A 16,592-nucleotide genomic window follows, 5' to 3' on the forward strand; every position below is an offset into this window, starting at 1 on the left:
GTGTGCCCTGCCAGTGGGACAGGATATATCCAGTGATGGCAATGGTGGTGTCTGGGATATGGGCATACTCACAGAATCATATCTTACAGATATTGTCAGGCTGTTGAACTGCATTGCTGAAATGTGGAATACAGAGTATTTGCAAAATATATATAAACGTTTGGCACTGAGAGTTGTCTAATATGCTGGGTTCACGTGCATGTCAGGAATTAGTGCGCTCAGAATGATATTTAAAATGTTCACATTTGTTATTTATAGTGAATTGGAAATACAAACGCTTTAAAAACGCGGTTATTAACACCTTTGTGCCCATAAGAATCAGATTCATTTTTAAGAGTTCCCTTGAAAACTTACAAACAAACACAATAGTGGAAATTTTCAATGATAATAAAATCAAGACAGCCACTTGGTCAATATTTTGGATGCTGTCCATTTCTTGCATGATTGGTTTAATCTAGCTCAATTTGCACCAAATGTCATTTGTGCTTAAAATTTCAAACTTTTGCATGCTATACACTAAGTTAGGTAAATTGTTGTTGAATAAACAGTGCAACTGAGCAGAAACTTTATACCTCTTAGTTTCTCATTTATGTTGAAATACTTCACTATTTCTCACTTCTTAATCGACAAAGATTTTGAATCAAAACAGATGAATTAATAATACAATTAGAGATAAACAAGTGCAATTTGAGTTGTGGCTGCCGGATAACCTGAATATTGGAGCATATGTGACATTAAGGAAGGACAGCAAGTTAGGAAAAGGTGGGGAAATGCTCTGTAAATTAAAGGTGATATTAGTGCAAGAGAGGGATAACTGGATTACCTAGGCAACTAGGATACAGAAGCAGTATGAGTGGAGATGAAGAATGATAAAGGCAAAAGGTCACTTGTGGGAGCTGTGTACAGGACCCTCATGGTAATCATACAATAGGACAGGGTATCAAAGAAGAAATAATGGGAGCTTGCTAAAAGGGTACGGTGATTATCATGGGAGATTTTTACTTACAAATAGACAGGAAAAAAATCAGATGTAAAAAGAAATCTAGATGATGAATTCATTGAATGTTAGTTTTTGGGACTATTTCTTTGACCAGCATGTTGTGGCACCAACCAGAGAGCAGGCTATACTAGACTTGACTTTGACTAACAAGACAGAATTAATTACTGACATCATCGTGACAGCACTCCTGGGTAGCAGCAACCACAATATGATTGAATTTTATATATAATTTAAGGGAGAGAAGTGTGGGTCCAAGACTACCGTGTTCGCTGGCCAACATCACTATCTCAGGCTTGCTGAATGCTCCAACAAAGTTCAGCGCAAGCTAGAAGAACAGCACCTCATTTTCCACTTGGGTACTGAAATAACTTCACACAGGCCCATATCCCGTCACCAAGTCACCCTTTATTTACATGTGCACAGAACATGGGCTCTGACCAGCCAGCTCAGAGCAGTCCCTAGGCTGAGCAGACTCCCTGAACTTCCTGTTTATTTATTTTTCTTTTTTTTCTGAGGAGATCTGATCTCCTGGTTATGTTTTTTTAAAACACCTACACTACTACCATACAGCCATACAGCAGTAGTGTAGGGGTTTAAAAAATATATAACCAGATTAGATCTGCGCTACAGCAGTAATGCTTATTATTTCCCCCACAGCAACTGTGTGTGTGTGTGAGTAAGTGCAGAAGTCAGTAAAAACACCATGTGCAAAATAATTTTATTCAACATTTCCACCACCAGGAAAAACACCCATGTGCTCAGGGAGCCAGCAACAAGCCAAGCTCAGTAAGAGCAACCTACTGTTTATATCTGTCAGCCAGGGTTCCCTGACTGGCCCAGGTTAACAACTCCAATTAAGGATCTCATAGTCAGTAAGATCCACCTGGTCCTTGTTCCAATCTCTACATCCCTCTCCCCACCTCAAGTCTGGAGACGTAGGCTTGTTCTTTTTCTTGTAGCTTCTCCTGGTTCCTTCAACTCTGGACTCAGACACAGGTGGCATGTACTGGACTGTAGCCCATCTCATGCACCTGAGCATCTTGGAAGAGTTTCCTCTTCATCAGGTGGCAACAGTCTCGAGGCTGCATCTACCCTGGACCAGGAGGTTTCCTCAGCACTAGAAGGAGGGGAGAACCCATAGCTACAAGGTATCTGACAGCTTTCTGGTTGTTCTGAGAGGCCAGGTATGTTGCTCTTTCCCTGTTTGCGAGGTAGCAGCTTTCATGTCATCCATATGTATGTTCAGGACCGTTTCACCTACCCGTACTTCGTATGTCACAGACCTGACCTCGCATCAACCTCGTCTCGTACCCATGCCGGGCCATTTCTGTGGTTTTGACACCAAACTTCGCCCCTGGGGTAAACTGTCTCCCTCGCTTAGAGCCAAGCATGTGGCTGGCATTAGCTTTCCTGCTGCCGTTTCACCCAACCCCCAGGTTCGGAATTATCAGGTTTAATCTGGTGAGGAGTCTTCTCCTCATCAGCAACTCTGCTGGAGCTATCCCTTAGTTGTGTGAGGGGTGGTCCTATAATCAAAGAGGAACTGGGACAGTTTGGTATCAAGTGAAGATGTAGACTGTTTCTTTGAGCCTGCCTGTCCGAATATGCTGAATGCCATTCAACTTTAGGAAACACTTGAAATCCCTGCAAGTAAATGATGTCCCATTGTCCGCAACCAATACTTCCAGAAGTCTGTGTATTGTGAATGATGTTTGCAGCTTTTCAACCGTCATCCCTGAGTTTGCCGAATGAACTCTATGCACGTCCTACCACTTTGTGTGGGCATTCACAATGACCAAGAATATTGAGCCCATGAAAGGACTGGCATAGTAACCAAGTCCAGGGTTTACCTGGCCATTCCCATGAATGTGGGGGTGCTGCTGGCAGTAATATTTGTCCTTGTTGGTACGCTGGACACTGCTCCACCAATGTAGCTATGTTGGCATCCAGTCCTGGACACTAGACATATCTTGCTGATATATTTTCATTTTGGAAATCCTGGATGAATCCTGGATGAGCTCAGCAAGTATCTGGCGACGACCTTTACTCGGGAAATCACTCTTGCTCTCCACAGTAATATGCCATCCTCTATGGTGATCTGGTCTCACCAAATCCAGAAAGGTTTCAGTCCGGGTTGTGATGGCTCTTTTGTTTCCCCCATCACCACCTGCTGTTTTAGTTTTGCCAGGACGGGATCTTTTTGTGTCCAGAGTTGGACATTGTAAGTGGTAACTGGAAGGGCATCCGGAAAGTTTAAAACCAGTCCGGACTCTTCCAGGTAAGGCACTGGTGGTGTATCTACCAGTGGGAGGCAGCTCAAGACTTCAAACTTGCCACTTGAACACCCAAATGGTGTTTCAACTTGTAATTATATGCAGTAAGAATAAGGGCCCACCGCTGAATTCAATCCAAAGATATGTGCGGCATGGCCTTATCTTCTTTAAGTAGGCTTAGCAGGGGTTTTTGGTCCATTACTATTATAGACTTATGTCCATAAAGGTATTGGTGAAACTTTCTCACACCAAAGCTGATCACCAAACCTTCCTCCTCAATCTGGGCTATTTGTGTTCAGCACCAGCCAAAGTCTAGGAAGCATATGCTATCAGATGTTCCTCTCTGCTGGGCCACCAGTGAGCCAACACCATCCTGACACTGTATAGTGAAGAATCGAATGTCAGCACTACCTCTCACTTGGGATCATAGAGGGCCAGTACCTTAGATGATAACAGCTGCTTTTTCACTTCCCTAAAAGCTATTTTTTGGCTATGCGATCATTTCCTGGCTGACCTTTCTACAATAGCAGGTGTAAGTGTGCCAAGATGAGGTCAGGTTATGCATGAATTTGCTCTGGCACAGACGCGGTAGCCAATGCACGTTTGAACATCTTCATGTTATCATCCAACGGGTGTAACCCGGTCTTATCAACTCTATAGCTCAAGTAGGTCACTTGAGGTGCCTGGAACGCACCTTTTTCTCTCCTAAGGCATATGCCTGTCTGGGATAAACATTTAAGCACTATGTCTATGTTCTCCAAGTGCTCTTTAATGGTCTCACCTCATCCAGATAAATGGCAACCTGGGGTAGACCTTGTGAAATGTTTTCCATTGTCCACTGGAAAAGGTTGCAGGCTGATGATACCACAAATGGCAATCTCGTATATTGATACAAACCATAATGGGTATTAATCGTGGCACACTTTTGGGACTCCTCATCTAGTCGCAATTATAAGTAGGTATGACTCATGTCCAGCTTCGTGAACAACAGTGTCCCCAACCGCCAGTTTTCAATATGAGTCTTCTATGCAAGGAACTGCATATTTATTCAACTGCGAGAAGCAGTTTACTGCTGCTTAATATCCCCATAAAGGTGAACCAACCTGTCAGGCTTCACAATTGGTGTGACTGGCACTGCCCATTCTGCAAACTGTACTGTTTTGATGATGACTTTGCTTTCCAGCCTCCTGAATTCTGCATTTACTTTTGCACGCAGGGCAAATGGCACTAAGCGGACCTTGCAGTATAGCGGAATTGCTTCCTGGTCAACATGTAAGTTGGCTTTAGCTCCTTTGATAGTCCCAAGCCCTTCCTGAAAACTTTCTGGGTATTTAATTAGGACTTCACTCAGGCAGCCATCTTCTAATTGAAAAATGTTGAGCCAATCAAGTTGAATCTTTCTCAACCGAATCCACCTTATCAAGCTTGGGCCCTAGTCTTTTAGTACAATCAGTGGTAACTGCACCAACTGCTTCTCATAGGAGACTGAAACTGGGGTTGAACCCTTAATCATTAAAGTTTCCCTGGTATATGTTCTCATTTTGGCTGAGGTCTTGTGCAAACTTAAGGGCTGGAGTCCAGAGAGAATCTTGTTAAAGACTGGTTCTGTAATCACTGATACAGCTGCATGGGTATCGACCTCCAATAGAACCAGGTAACCATTTAATCAGATATTTATTTTGATTGCTTCTGATTGAGAAGTTACTAAGCAACTATTCTGAGACACATATAGGTGGACTTTCCAGTGTGTGCACTTTCTTGGATACTGGCCTATCAGTTCTCTTATCAAGTCATGCCTCTTAGGCCTCCTTTGCTGTCTTCAGTCTGCATAGCAGCAGCAACTACAATGGCTTGCCAGCCTGGATTCTGAAGAATATTTTGGCCATTTGGCCAAGGCTCAACTTCGATTTGGGATTTTGCTGTGGGCTGACCTAGGGTCCTTCTGTTCAGAAAATGCCTTTAGTGAGGCTGTGCAATTGCCTTCACTCAAGTGGTGTTCCTTAAGCTCAGTCAGATGGTTGAGCGCGTCTCTTCCATTGGGATGTCCTGTAACTCACATTGCTTCACTTGCCACATTTTCTAATGACAAAGCCAGTTCTAGTGCTTGTTTGAAATCAAGTTGGGCTTCAGCTACCAGGCACTTTTCCATGGTTACGTCATTAATTCCACATACCTAACCCAAAATCACATGCCTCTGCCAGTCACCTTAGCCTCATCAAAAATCTTGATACAGATTCCCCTGGTTCTCAACTTGCCAAACAAAACCGATCGCATCTCAAAATTTGGGGAGGTTTGGGGTCATAATGTTCCTTAGCTAAATCCGTCAACTCTTGAAAAGTTTTAGTATCTGGTGCCCCAGGGAAAGTTAGGCTCCTAATAACCAAAAATGCTGCATGTCTGCAAGCACCCAGAAGGATTACTCGTTGCTTTTTATCTGCCCCAATGTCATTTGCCCAGAAAAAAAATGACATTCTTTCTACATACTGGGCCCAGTCTTCGACGGCAGGATTGAATGGGTCAAGCTTCCCAAATAAAGGCAAGATGCCAAAAATGCTTATCCCAATTCAAAAATGACTGTTGCAGGCGAATTTTCTCCAGGAGCTTCCTGTTTTCTCTTGTTGCCACTGAAATAACTGCACACAAGCTGGTTTACCATCACCAAGTCATCTTTTATTTGCATGTGCACAGTACATTGCCTCTGACCTGCCAACTCAGAGCCAATCTCTACGATGAGGAGGCTCTCTGAAACTCTTGTTTATATCTGTCAGCTAAGATTCCCTAATTGGCCCAGGTTAACAATCCCAATCAACGATCTCATAGTCAATGAGATCTATCTAGGCCTTGTTCTAATCACCACAGGAACCTTGCAGCTTTCTGGACTTAACATCCAGTTCAACAATTTTAGGGCTTGAACACCTTTCCTCATGCTTCCCCCACCCCCACACACCAGGCCTTGCCATTATATGGGCTGCTCCATACACTACCCATTATTAGCCACTAATTATCTCCATGATATTCATTCCTCTGGAATGACCATTAACCATTCCCTTGTCTGTCCAAGTGTTTTTCTTTCTCTTTGGGCTCTATCTCCACCCATCATTTTCTTTCTCCCCTTACCCCACCGCATCTTCTGTATAAAAACCATCCTTATGGTGACTTTTTACTCAGTCAATATACATTCATATACAGCCATGGGTGATGCGGGGAAAATATAAGCACTTGTGCTAGGGCCCCTTTGGGTTCAGTGGTCATGTGGGGGTGTTGAAAAGAATATAAAAATAAACTAAACAGGAGATTCAGAAAGTCTCCTCAGTCTAGGGACTGGCTTTGAGCTAGTTGGTCAGAGCCCGTGAACCATGTGAAAAAAAAGTAAAAATGTCCTTTGCCAGCTACCATCAGTTCTGAAGAAGGGTCACTGGACCCGAAACATTAACTCTGATTTCTCTCCACACATGTTGCCAGGCCTGCTGAGATTTTGCAGCAATTTCTGTTTTTACTTTTAATTCACCAAAACTCATTAGATTTGGGGAAGGTTCCTTTAGATTAGAAAATAGCTAATGTGATTCCTTTATTCAAAAGAGGAGGCAGAAAGCATGAAATTACATGCCAATTAACTTAACATCAGTCATGGGGAAAATATTAGAAGCCATTATTAAAGACATTATCATAGGGATTTGAATAAGTTCCAGGTAATCAGGTGGAGCAAACATGGCTTTGTCAAAGGGAAATCATGTTTAATTAATTTATTGGAATCCTTTGAAGAAGTAACCTATGCTGTTAATAAAGGAGAACTAGTGGATGTATTGTATTTGGGTTTCTCATAGATCATAGAATCCCTACAATATGGAAACAGGCCCTTCAGCCCAACAAGTCCACACCGACCCTTGCAGCATCCCACCCAGACCCATCCCCTTATAACCCACCTAAGCTACATATCCCTGAACACTACGAGCAATTTAGCATGCCAATCCACCTAGCCTGCACATTTTTGGACTGTGGAAGGAAAGCAGAGCATCCGGAGGAAACCCACGCAGACACGGGGAGGATGTGCAAACTCCACACAGACAGTGGCCCAAGAGTGGAATTGAACCCAGGTCCCTGACGCTGTGAAGCAGCAGTGCTAACCACTGAGCCACCATGCCACCCCAAATTAACAACCAGTTGGCTGCTAGGCACGGGTGAGGACTTTTCAAAGGCATTTGATAAGTTGCCATACCAAAGGTTTTATGACATTAAAAGCTCGTGGTGTTGGGGGTAACATATTGGCATGGACAGAAGATTGGCTTGCTGACAGGAAGCAGACAGTAAGACTAAATGGGTCTTTGTCAGGCTGGCAGGATGTTACTAGTGGTGTGTCACAGGGATCAGTGCTAGGGCCTCAACTCTTTACAATTTATATAAATGATACGGATGAAGGGATCAAAGATATGCTAGCTAAATTTGATGATGATACAAAGATAGGTAGGAATGTGAATTGTGAAGAGGACACAGGAGCCTACAAAGGGACAAAGACAGGTTAAGTATGGGTAAAGATCTGGCAAATGGAGTATTATGTTGAAAGTGTGAAATCTTCCATTTTGGCTGAAGGAATTTAAAAAAAAGATCTAAATGATGAGAAGTTGCAGAACTCTGAGATGTAGAGCGATCTGGATGTCCTAGTAATGAATCTCAGGTTACTGTGCAGGTACAAGTAATCAAGAAAGTCAATAGAATCTCATTTTATTGTGAGGGGGGAATTAGATGCACGTATAGGGCAGTTATATTACAGTTATACAGAGCATTGGTGAGGTTAGATCTGGAGTACTATGTAAAAGTGCTGGTCACTGTACTTACTGAAGAATGCGCTGGATGCAGTTCAGAGAAGGGTTACTAGACTAATATTCACAATGAGCAGACTGTCTCACAAGGAAAGGCTGATCAAGCTAGGCCTATAATTCTTTGGAGTTTGGAGGAGTCAGATACACATCAGGTCCCAAGACGTCTTGACCCAGTAGATGTGGAAAGGATGTTTCCACTTGTGGGAGAATCTAGAACAAAGGGTCATAGTTCAAAAATAAGGGGTTGCCTATTTAAGATTGAGTGGAGAATTTTTTTTCTCTAAAGAGGGTTGAGTCATTGGAATTACCTTCCTCAAAAGACAGTGGATGCAGAATCTTTAAATATTTTATGGCAGAGGTAAATAGGTTCATGATTACCAAGGGGATGAAAGATTATCAGGGGTAGGCGGGAATGTAGAATTGATGTTAAAAAAATTAGATCATCCATGATCTCATTGAATGGCAGAGCAGGTTTCAAGGACCACTGGGCCTACTCTTGTTCTTTGTTCGTATGTTTGTTGCCCATGAATATTAAATAAACCTTAGATAAATTAATGTTCAATAACAGAAATGTTTAGAAGGAGCCTAACTGCCTTGTTAGATAGTCTGAATAGCAATTCACCAGCAAGGAACAGGATGGTGTTGGCAAGGGCTGGAAAGGGTTAAAGCTCAAATGGAGAGACTATGAATTGCTCAAGCTGAATGAGTGAATGTGGTAACAGTTACGTACATAATGGTAGCCACTGAGCCCAATCAAGAAGCGAAGCAGTTCTGGTATCTGATTGGAGGATCGGTGCTTCGCAACATGAGGTGAACGTCTCTGATTGGAAGGAAGCCAATAAGCCTACAGTCTAACTCCTGCAGACAAACAGTGCATGAGCACCCCCTTGCCAGGAGACAGAATGGGATGAAGGAATTGTGCAGCTTGACCAGCTGAGCATTCCTGGGTAATGTTTTATGATTTATGTGCTGTATTAAAAGTTAGCAGAAGGATGACCAGTGTGGTTTCTTTTAACTGTTTACAATTTGTATTTAGGAATATTTTGATATTTGGATATTTTTGATACTTTTTGAGACTTTGAGAAAAAGAGTGGATTAGTTAAGTTAAAGAGTACTCTGTGCCTTCTAGACTTACTTTTACTGAGGTTAACTGTTATGTCGTACAGAGACAGGCAACAAGGGTATTACCTCAGTTGATTTAAATTGTTGTGAAATACATAAAAACATTACTAGTTGGCCAGTAAATCTTGAAAAACAAATATTAAGGTAAGATCTTTGAAAATAGGTCAATGCTACTAGTTAATTTTTAGAACTGATACTCACAAAAATTAAAATCACAACTGACCAGGTGAGATACAGTGCAACATGTGGACTTACCCAGGAAATCTATTGAGAGAGGCAAATCAAAGGACAAAAACCTGGAGCCTATTTAGAAGATGCTGTGGGAAAGTTTTCTTCTAAACACATTTAAATTAAACAAGAATGAAATCTAGTGCACATAGCAATACAAAAAAAGGACATTTGTTTTAATTCATAAATACTGCAATGCAAAACATTTCTTCAAGAACATTTTAGGGTGCTATTATTTGGAAAGTTGGACTGATAGCTCTACAATCTTCCAATTGTAAAATCAATTTCCTAAATAAGAAACTTGGTTGTATGCAGATCCAGGAAATAAAATAAAATACTTGCCAGTCAGTGGAGATGAAAGCAGACATGGAGATATGAAACAAATGTCAACTACCAACATCACACTGCTATTTTCTTCAGATTAATAGTTTATTAATCAAAGCAGAACTGCTTAATGAAGTGCAAGATACAAAGTTTCCACATTCCTTCTTTACCCAAATATGGTCTTCTCTCATCTCCCCATTGCTGTTTCTAAGATTTCATCTCTGCGAAAGCCTGGTTTCTGTTATTAACCACATTACGAAGTATAACTACAAAACAAAGAACAAACATATTTATAATTACAGAAGCCACACTGCTCACTATATATTTTCTTTGAAAGAATTGTCCTTATTGTGATTGATTCAAGCTTGTCTGTTTACTAAATGCTAGACAAAAGCTGCATCAATTAGTAAATGTAATAAAAATCATAATGCTCTAAACTCTGCAACAAGTTTCTGTGCTGATGTGCATGTGACTTTTTCTATTGATCAAAGCTAAAGATTATTGAGGGAGCATGAGAAGGAAAGAAATCAAAAAGGTTATAAAAATACAAAATGTAAAAGGAAATTGAAGAAATTATGCAACTCTGGGATAAGTAAGAAAATCTTGTGTAGGCTAAGGGCATTAACTGGACTATTGACTAAATATTTTGCAGCTACCTTTCCAAAGCAAGAAGGTGAAGTTATTATCTCAGTAGATTAGGGAGAAGTAGTATTGGATAGGCTAAAAATAAGTAAAAAGGAGTGTTAAAATGTTGGTACTATTCAAAGATAATAAAGTATTTGATCCAGATTGGATGCATGCTAAGTTTCTGAAAGTACCAGAATAAAAATCTGATTAGAATTTTTCAATCTTCCTTGGTGCAGGAGTGATGGAGGAGGCTGGGAGGATTACAACTGTTACATCCCAATTAAAACTCCTGAATGCTGGTGACTGAAATCCCATTGGGCTAATATCAATGGTTAGAAAAGTAAAAGAGACATCATTGTCAGGAACAACATTTCTTCTCGTTTGGAGAAGTGCAAAATCATTAAGAAACAGTGTGTTTGTGTTAAAGACAAACAAACAATGTTCAATGATCTCTTTAAAGGAAGGGTTTGTGAAGACATATACAACATTTATTGTATCATGACATTTGAAAAACCATTTGATAGAGTACAACATAACACACTTATTTGGAAAATTTAAGAAAATGTTAAAGAAACAGCAGTAACTTGTATACATAATTAGTAAGCAGAGAAAAATCCTTTCCCTTTTCAAAAAAATCATTCACAGGATGAGACTGGCTAGGCCAACATTTATTGTCCATTCCTAATTGCCCAGAGAGCACTGTAAGAGTCAATCACGTTGCTGTGGGTCTGGAGTCACATGTAGACCAAACAAGTAAGGATGGCAGTTTCCTTCTCTAAAGGAGAGCCAACAGCAAGGGGAGATATCCTACTACATCACCCTGGCTGATCAAAGTGCAGTTAAGTGGCAATCTCCATATCTCTTGATATCATTAATATTCAAAATCTATCAAATTCTGTCTTGAACATGCTCAACGATTGAGCCTCTATAACCCCCTGGGGTAGAGAATTCCAGATTCACTGCCCACTGAGTGGGAAGGTTCCAACCCATCAGTGATTATGTCCTTCATTTCCAGATCAGCAAGGGGAAACAACATACTACATCTTCCTTTCCCACCCTGGATTAACTTTGTAAATTTCAATGAGATCACCTCTCAGTCCTCAATATTCTAGACAGTATAGGCTCAGTTTCCTAAACTTATCCTCTTAAAAACATTCCTGCTAAGCCAGGATTAGTCTGGTAAAACTCTGTCACATGCCCTCTGTGGCATCCTTCCTTTTATAAGGAGACCAAAGCTATACACAATACTCTAGGAGAACTTTTAACAGTGATCAAAATATATCTTTTTCTTAGGCCTTCGATTTCTCAGGGGTTATTTCTTCAGTGCCATTAACTCCTTCATTACATGACACAGTCAATAAGTAACAATATCTCTAACATTTTTTTGATATATGCGGTAAATTCAGACTCTCAGAAGCAGAATGAGAAGAATTCACCAAATAAGCCCAATAATCATCACTGCTTCATTAAAACCACAACACAAGGAAAGCATTAATTTCTGAGACAAAGCAATATTTAAATCAGCTCATGAAAACAGGCATATGTTAGCAACAAATTTCCTTTTTCTTAAAAAATTCCTATACACAAAAAGCCATCACAGTAAATCAAATTTCTGCGGACTGGTGAGTTGCAACTAAACTTGCAGTAAACCTTAAACAGACCATCGCTCATAGCAAGTTACCCAGCCTTCAGGACAACACTGACCACGACACCACACAAGCCTGCCATGGCAACCTCTGCAAGACATGCCAGATCATCAACATGGATACAACCATCACAACGTGGGAACACCATCCACCACAAATGCAGCAGATACTCATGTGACTCAGCCTGTTGGACTATAACATAGTGTCTTTTGACTTCTGACCTTGTCCATCCCAGTCCAATACCAGCACCTCCACATCATAATATAATACATAGTAAGAACAAAAGACTTGTTACAGTCAAAATTATGGAGAAATGAATAAGGACTGGAGTTGGGGCACCAGCAAATTTTCAGAGTACTATTTACAAATGCCTAGTACAAAAATGTGGATTTTGTGAAAGGTATTATGCGGTGATCAATGAAGTGCTACACAACTTTGGTCAAATAACCAGAATGAAAACTAACGAGTACGATTGTCCATCTAAGAAATTACACATCACGGGCCATGGGTTCTGTGTCCTTGTGTAGCTGTTGAGATTGATCCTACAGCTACATCTCCATCCAAACATTTAACAGGTATTTCCAGGAGGTTGAAGTGATCCTCAGCCTAGAAATCATAGGCATTCTTTTCTCTGGTTCATTTTCCATTCTTCCACTTGTTGACAGGTGTTCTTGAAGAATTGTGTCCCTTCATACAGGAGTTTCCTCTGAATGAGGGTCTCCCATTGCTTTGGAATCTATATTGCATTTCTTGAGGGAAGCCTTCTGGGCCTTCGAAATGCTTTCCCTAAAGAGGGTTCATATTTGCCAGGTTCCAAGATTGAGTATAACTTTAGTTTTCAGACCACAGGTAGATGAGCCTGCTGGATGTGGTTTTCCAGCTAGGGTATTATGGAACAAATTATTTTGAGGGGACCTTCCCTGTGCAGGGTGAGCAGAGTGGATCCTGAAGATGGCTGCTCAGCTGTGAAGGAAGCTACTATAACGCTCGCCTGTTTCTATTTGTAGAATGAAAATCATGTGATATCAACGGCTGTGACAGCAGATGATGGCTGCAACAGTAGGGATATCTTCAGTCATTGAAATTTCCTTGCCACTGGAACTGAATCTACCTTATGTCAAGGATTGTGCATTCCCATGTGAAAAGATGCACAAGGCATATACCGAGAGGAATTCAAACCCTCACACACACAACCCAAGCCCTGTGGCGATTGGTGAGAGGTGACGGGGACAGAATTGAAAAATCTGGAAAGCCTCAGCTTCACGTAGTTGGTGGAGTCTGACTCTGTCATTTTGCTTTTGGAATTATTTCCATGAATTACCACCTTGTTGTGGTTGAGAGTGAGTGTTGAGAGTTCTGTTGATGATGCGTTAGGAGTTCTTAACCTTGTAGGGCCATTCATGATGTTGAGGTTGGAAGGGAGAAACCAACAAAGCACAATCCAAAACAAGTCCTCAATGGCAATCTAAGCACAAGATATAGACTTGATTATGTAATGTTAGCCAAAAAGCAGTCTCATAGCAGAAGGCCTCAAGCCCAGAAGATTTTCATGACTGCTAATAAACATGATTAAACTAATAACAGCTACAAAACATAGGGATGTTAGTAGTTGGAAAGTTGAGTTTATTCTGGAGTACCAGATAAAAGCCAACCAGCTATAAAAGTAAAGGTAAAGTTGCATTAGTCCCAGAGGACCATAGGGATGCTGCCTCATCACAGAAATGACTGGTAGTTGTTTAACTGGAAGGTCACTACGCATCAGACAAAGAGGTTGGGAAGAAGATTCTTTCATAGTAACCTTAGCTGGTGAGGGAATTCAACTGTTCGTGTCACTCCACATTACAAAGCAGTCATCCAGCTAAATGAGCTAATCCATGTCCCCAACCAGCTATGTCACATTGGTGGATGTGACTGAAAAATATCCTTATAAATTGGACGCTAGGCTAAAGTGAGATTAGTTACTGGGAAATTTGAAGAGTGATTGTGTACAAGATGATGAGAGGATAGATAGAGTGGATAATCAGAGACTTTTTCCCAGGGCTTAAATGACTATTACGAGGGGCATAATTTTAAGGTGATTGGAGGAAGGTACAGGGGAGATGTCAGAGGTAGGTTCTTCATACAGAGAGTGTTGGGCATGTGGAAAGAGCTGCTGGCAGTGGTAGTGGAGTCAGATACTTTAGAGACTTTTTAGCGACCCTTGGATAGACACATGGAGGTATAATGTAGGGTATGCAGGGTAGTTTGATCTTAGTAGGATAATAGGTTGGTACAACATCGTGGGCCGAGGGCCTATAGTGTGCTGTACTGTTCTATATTCTATGATTGGGTGTTACAGAAATAATAGTGATTCTCTCACAGCAGGAAATTGACATGAATACCATGTTTCTACTCTTCAGACAGAAGTATTTCTGAAATCACCACCAGGCATTGTGTGTAAAAGCAAGATGATGGAAATTAAAACAAATTTATCCACGGTGAATGCTGCTTCCAGGGACTGGTTTGTTTTTATGAGATCCATTTTGCTGAAAATAGGCTTTGTTCAACAAAAGCAGATCTAAAGCACAGAGCATCATGTGACAAGAAATAGAGACAGTATTTGAAACATACAAGACGGTAAGAGGACTGGATACATTATTAACAAATTTCCTTCACTCTTAGTCATAGTCAGAGACATACAGCACAGAAACAGACCCTTTGGACCAACTCATCCATGCTGGCCAGATATTCTAAATTAATCCAATCCCATGTGCCAGCATGTAGCCCATATGCCTCTAAACCCTTCCTATTCATATACCCATCCACATACCTTTTAAATATTATAATTGTACCAGCTTCCGTCACCTCCTCTGGCAGCTCATCTGCATGAAAAAGTTGCCCCTTTAGTCCCTTTTACATCTTCCCTCTCTCATCTTAAACCTATGGCCTCAAGTTTTAGACTCCCCTACCCTGGGGAAAAGACCTTGACTATTCATCCCATCCATGCCTCTTATGATTTTATAAACTACTACAAGGTCATCCCTCAGCCTCCAAAGCTCCAGAGAAAATAGCCCAGCCTATTCAGCCTCTCCTTACAGCTCAAACTCACTGACCCTGCCAACATCCTTGAAAATCTTTTCTGAACACTTACAAGTTTCACAATATCCTTCCTATGGAAGGAGACCAGAGTTGCATGTAGTATTCCAAAAATGGCCTAATCATTGTACTGTACAGCCGTAACATGACATCCCAACTCCTATACTCAATACATTGACCAATAAAGGCAAGCGTACCAAATGCCTTCTTCACTACCCTGTCCACTACAACTCTGCTTTCAAGGAATTGAGAGAATAGTGAAGAGGAAAAAGGAAGCATACATAAGGTCTAGGCGACTGTAAACAGACGAAGCTGTGGAAGAATATCGGGAAAGTAGGACCAATCTGAAACCAGGAATTAAGAGGGCTAAAAGGGATCATGAAATATCTTTGGCAAACAGGGTTAAGGAAAATCCCAAAGCCTTTTATTCGTACATAAGGAGCAAGAGGGTAACGAGAGAAAGGGTTGGCCCACTCAAGGACAAAGGAGGGAAGTTATGCGAGGAGTCAGAGAAAATGAGTGAGAGTCTTAATGAGTACTTTGCGTCGGTATTCACCGAGGAGAGGGACATGACGGATGTTGAGGTTAGGGATAGATGTTTGATTACTCTAGGTCAAGTCGGCATAAGGAGGGGGGTAGTGTTAGGTATTCTGAAAGGCATTAGGGTGGACAAGTCCCCAGGTCCGGATGGGATCTATCCCAGGTTACTGAGGGAAGCGAGAGAGGAAATAGCTGGAGCCTTAACAGATATCTTTGCAGCATCCTTGAGCACAGGTGAGGTCCCGGAGGACTGGAGAATTGCTAACGTTGTCCCCTTGTTTAAGAAGGGTAGCAAGGATAATCCAGGTAATTATAGACCGGTGAGCCTGACGTCAGTGGTGGGAAAGCTGCTGGAGAAGATACTGAGGGATAGGATCTATTTACATTTGGAAGAAAATGGGCTTATTAGTGATAGGCAGCATGGTTTTGTGCAGGGAAGGTCATGTCTTATCAACTTGATGGAATTCTTTGAGGAAGTTACAAAGCTGATAGATGAGGGGAGGGCTGTGGATGTCATATACATGGACTTCAGTAAGGCGTTTGATAAGGTTCCCCATGGTAGGCTGCTGGAAAAAGTAAAGTTTCATGGGGTCCAGGGTGTACTAGCTAGATGGATAGAGAACTGACTGGGCAACAGGAGACAGAGAGTTGTAGTGAAAGGGAGTTTCTCAAAACGGAGAACTGTGACCAGTGGTGTTCCACAGGAATCCGTGTTGGGACCACTGTTGTTTGTGATATACATAAATGATCTGGAGGAAGGTATAGATGGTCTGATTAGCAAGTTTGCAGATGACGCTAAGATTGGTGGAGTAGCAGATAGTGAAGGGGACTGTCGGAGAATGCAGCAGAATATAGATAGATTGGAGAGTTGGGTGGAGAAATGGCAGATGGAGTTCAATCCAGGCAAATGCGAAGTGATGCATTTTGGAAGATCCAATTC

General features: G+C 41.4%; 1 protein-coding gene across 2 annotated transcripts in view; it reads right to left on the minus strand.

Annotated features, from left to right (window-relative positions):
- Positions 1 to 9,850: 9,850 nt before the first annotated feature.
- The window catches only part of rsph3 (radial spoke head 3), a 91,548-nt gene continuing 84,806 nt past the window's right edge, over positions 9,851 to 16,592 (minus strand). For both annotated transcript variants that reach the window (XM_020534572.2, XM_048601490.1), the window contains exon 8: positions 9,851 to 10,030. In XM_020534572.2, the coding sequence (XP_020390161.1) occupies positions 9,972 to 10,030 (59 nt within the window). In that variant the 3' untranslated portion in view covers positions 9,851 to 9,971. The remainder of the gene's footprint in view (positions 10,031 to 16,592) is intronic.

Source organism: Rhincodon typus, chromosome 9, assembly GCF_021869965.1.
Source record: "Rhincodon typus isolate 14 chromosome 9, sRhiTyp1.1, whole genome shotgun sequence".
Taxonomy (NCBI): domain Eukaryota; kingdom Metazoa; phylum Chordata; class Chondrichthyes; order Orectolobiformes; family Rhincodontidae; genus Rhincodon; species Rhincodon typus.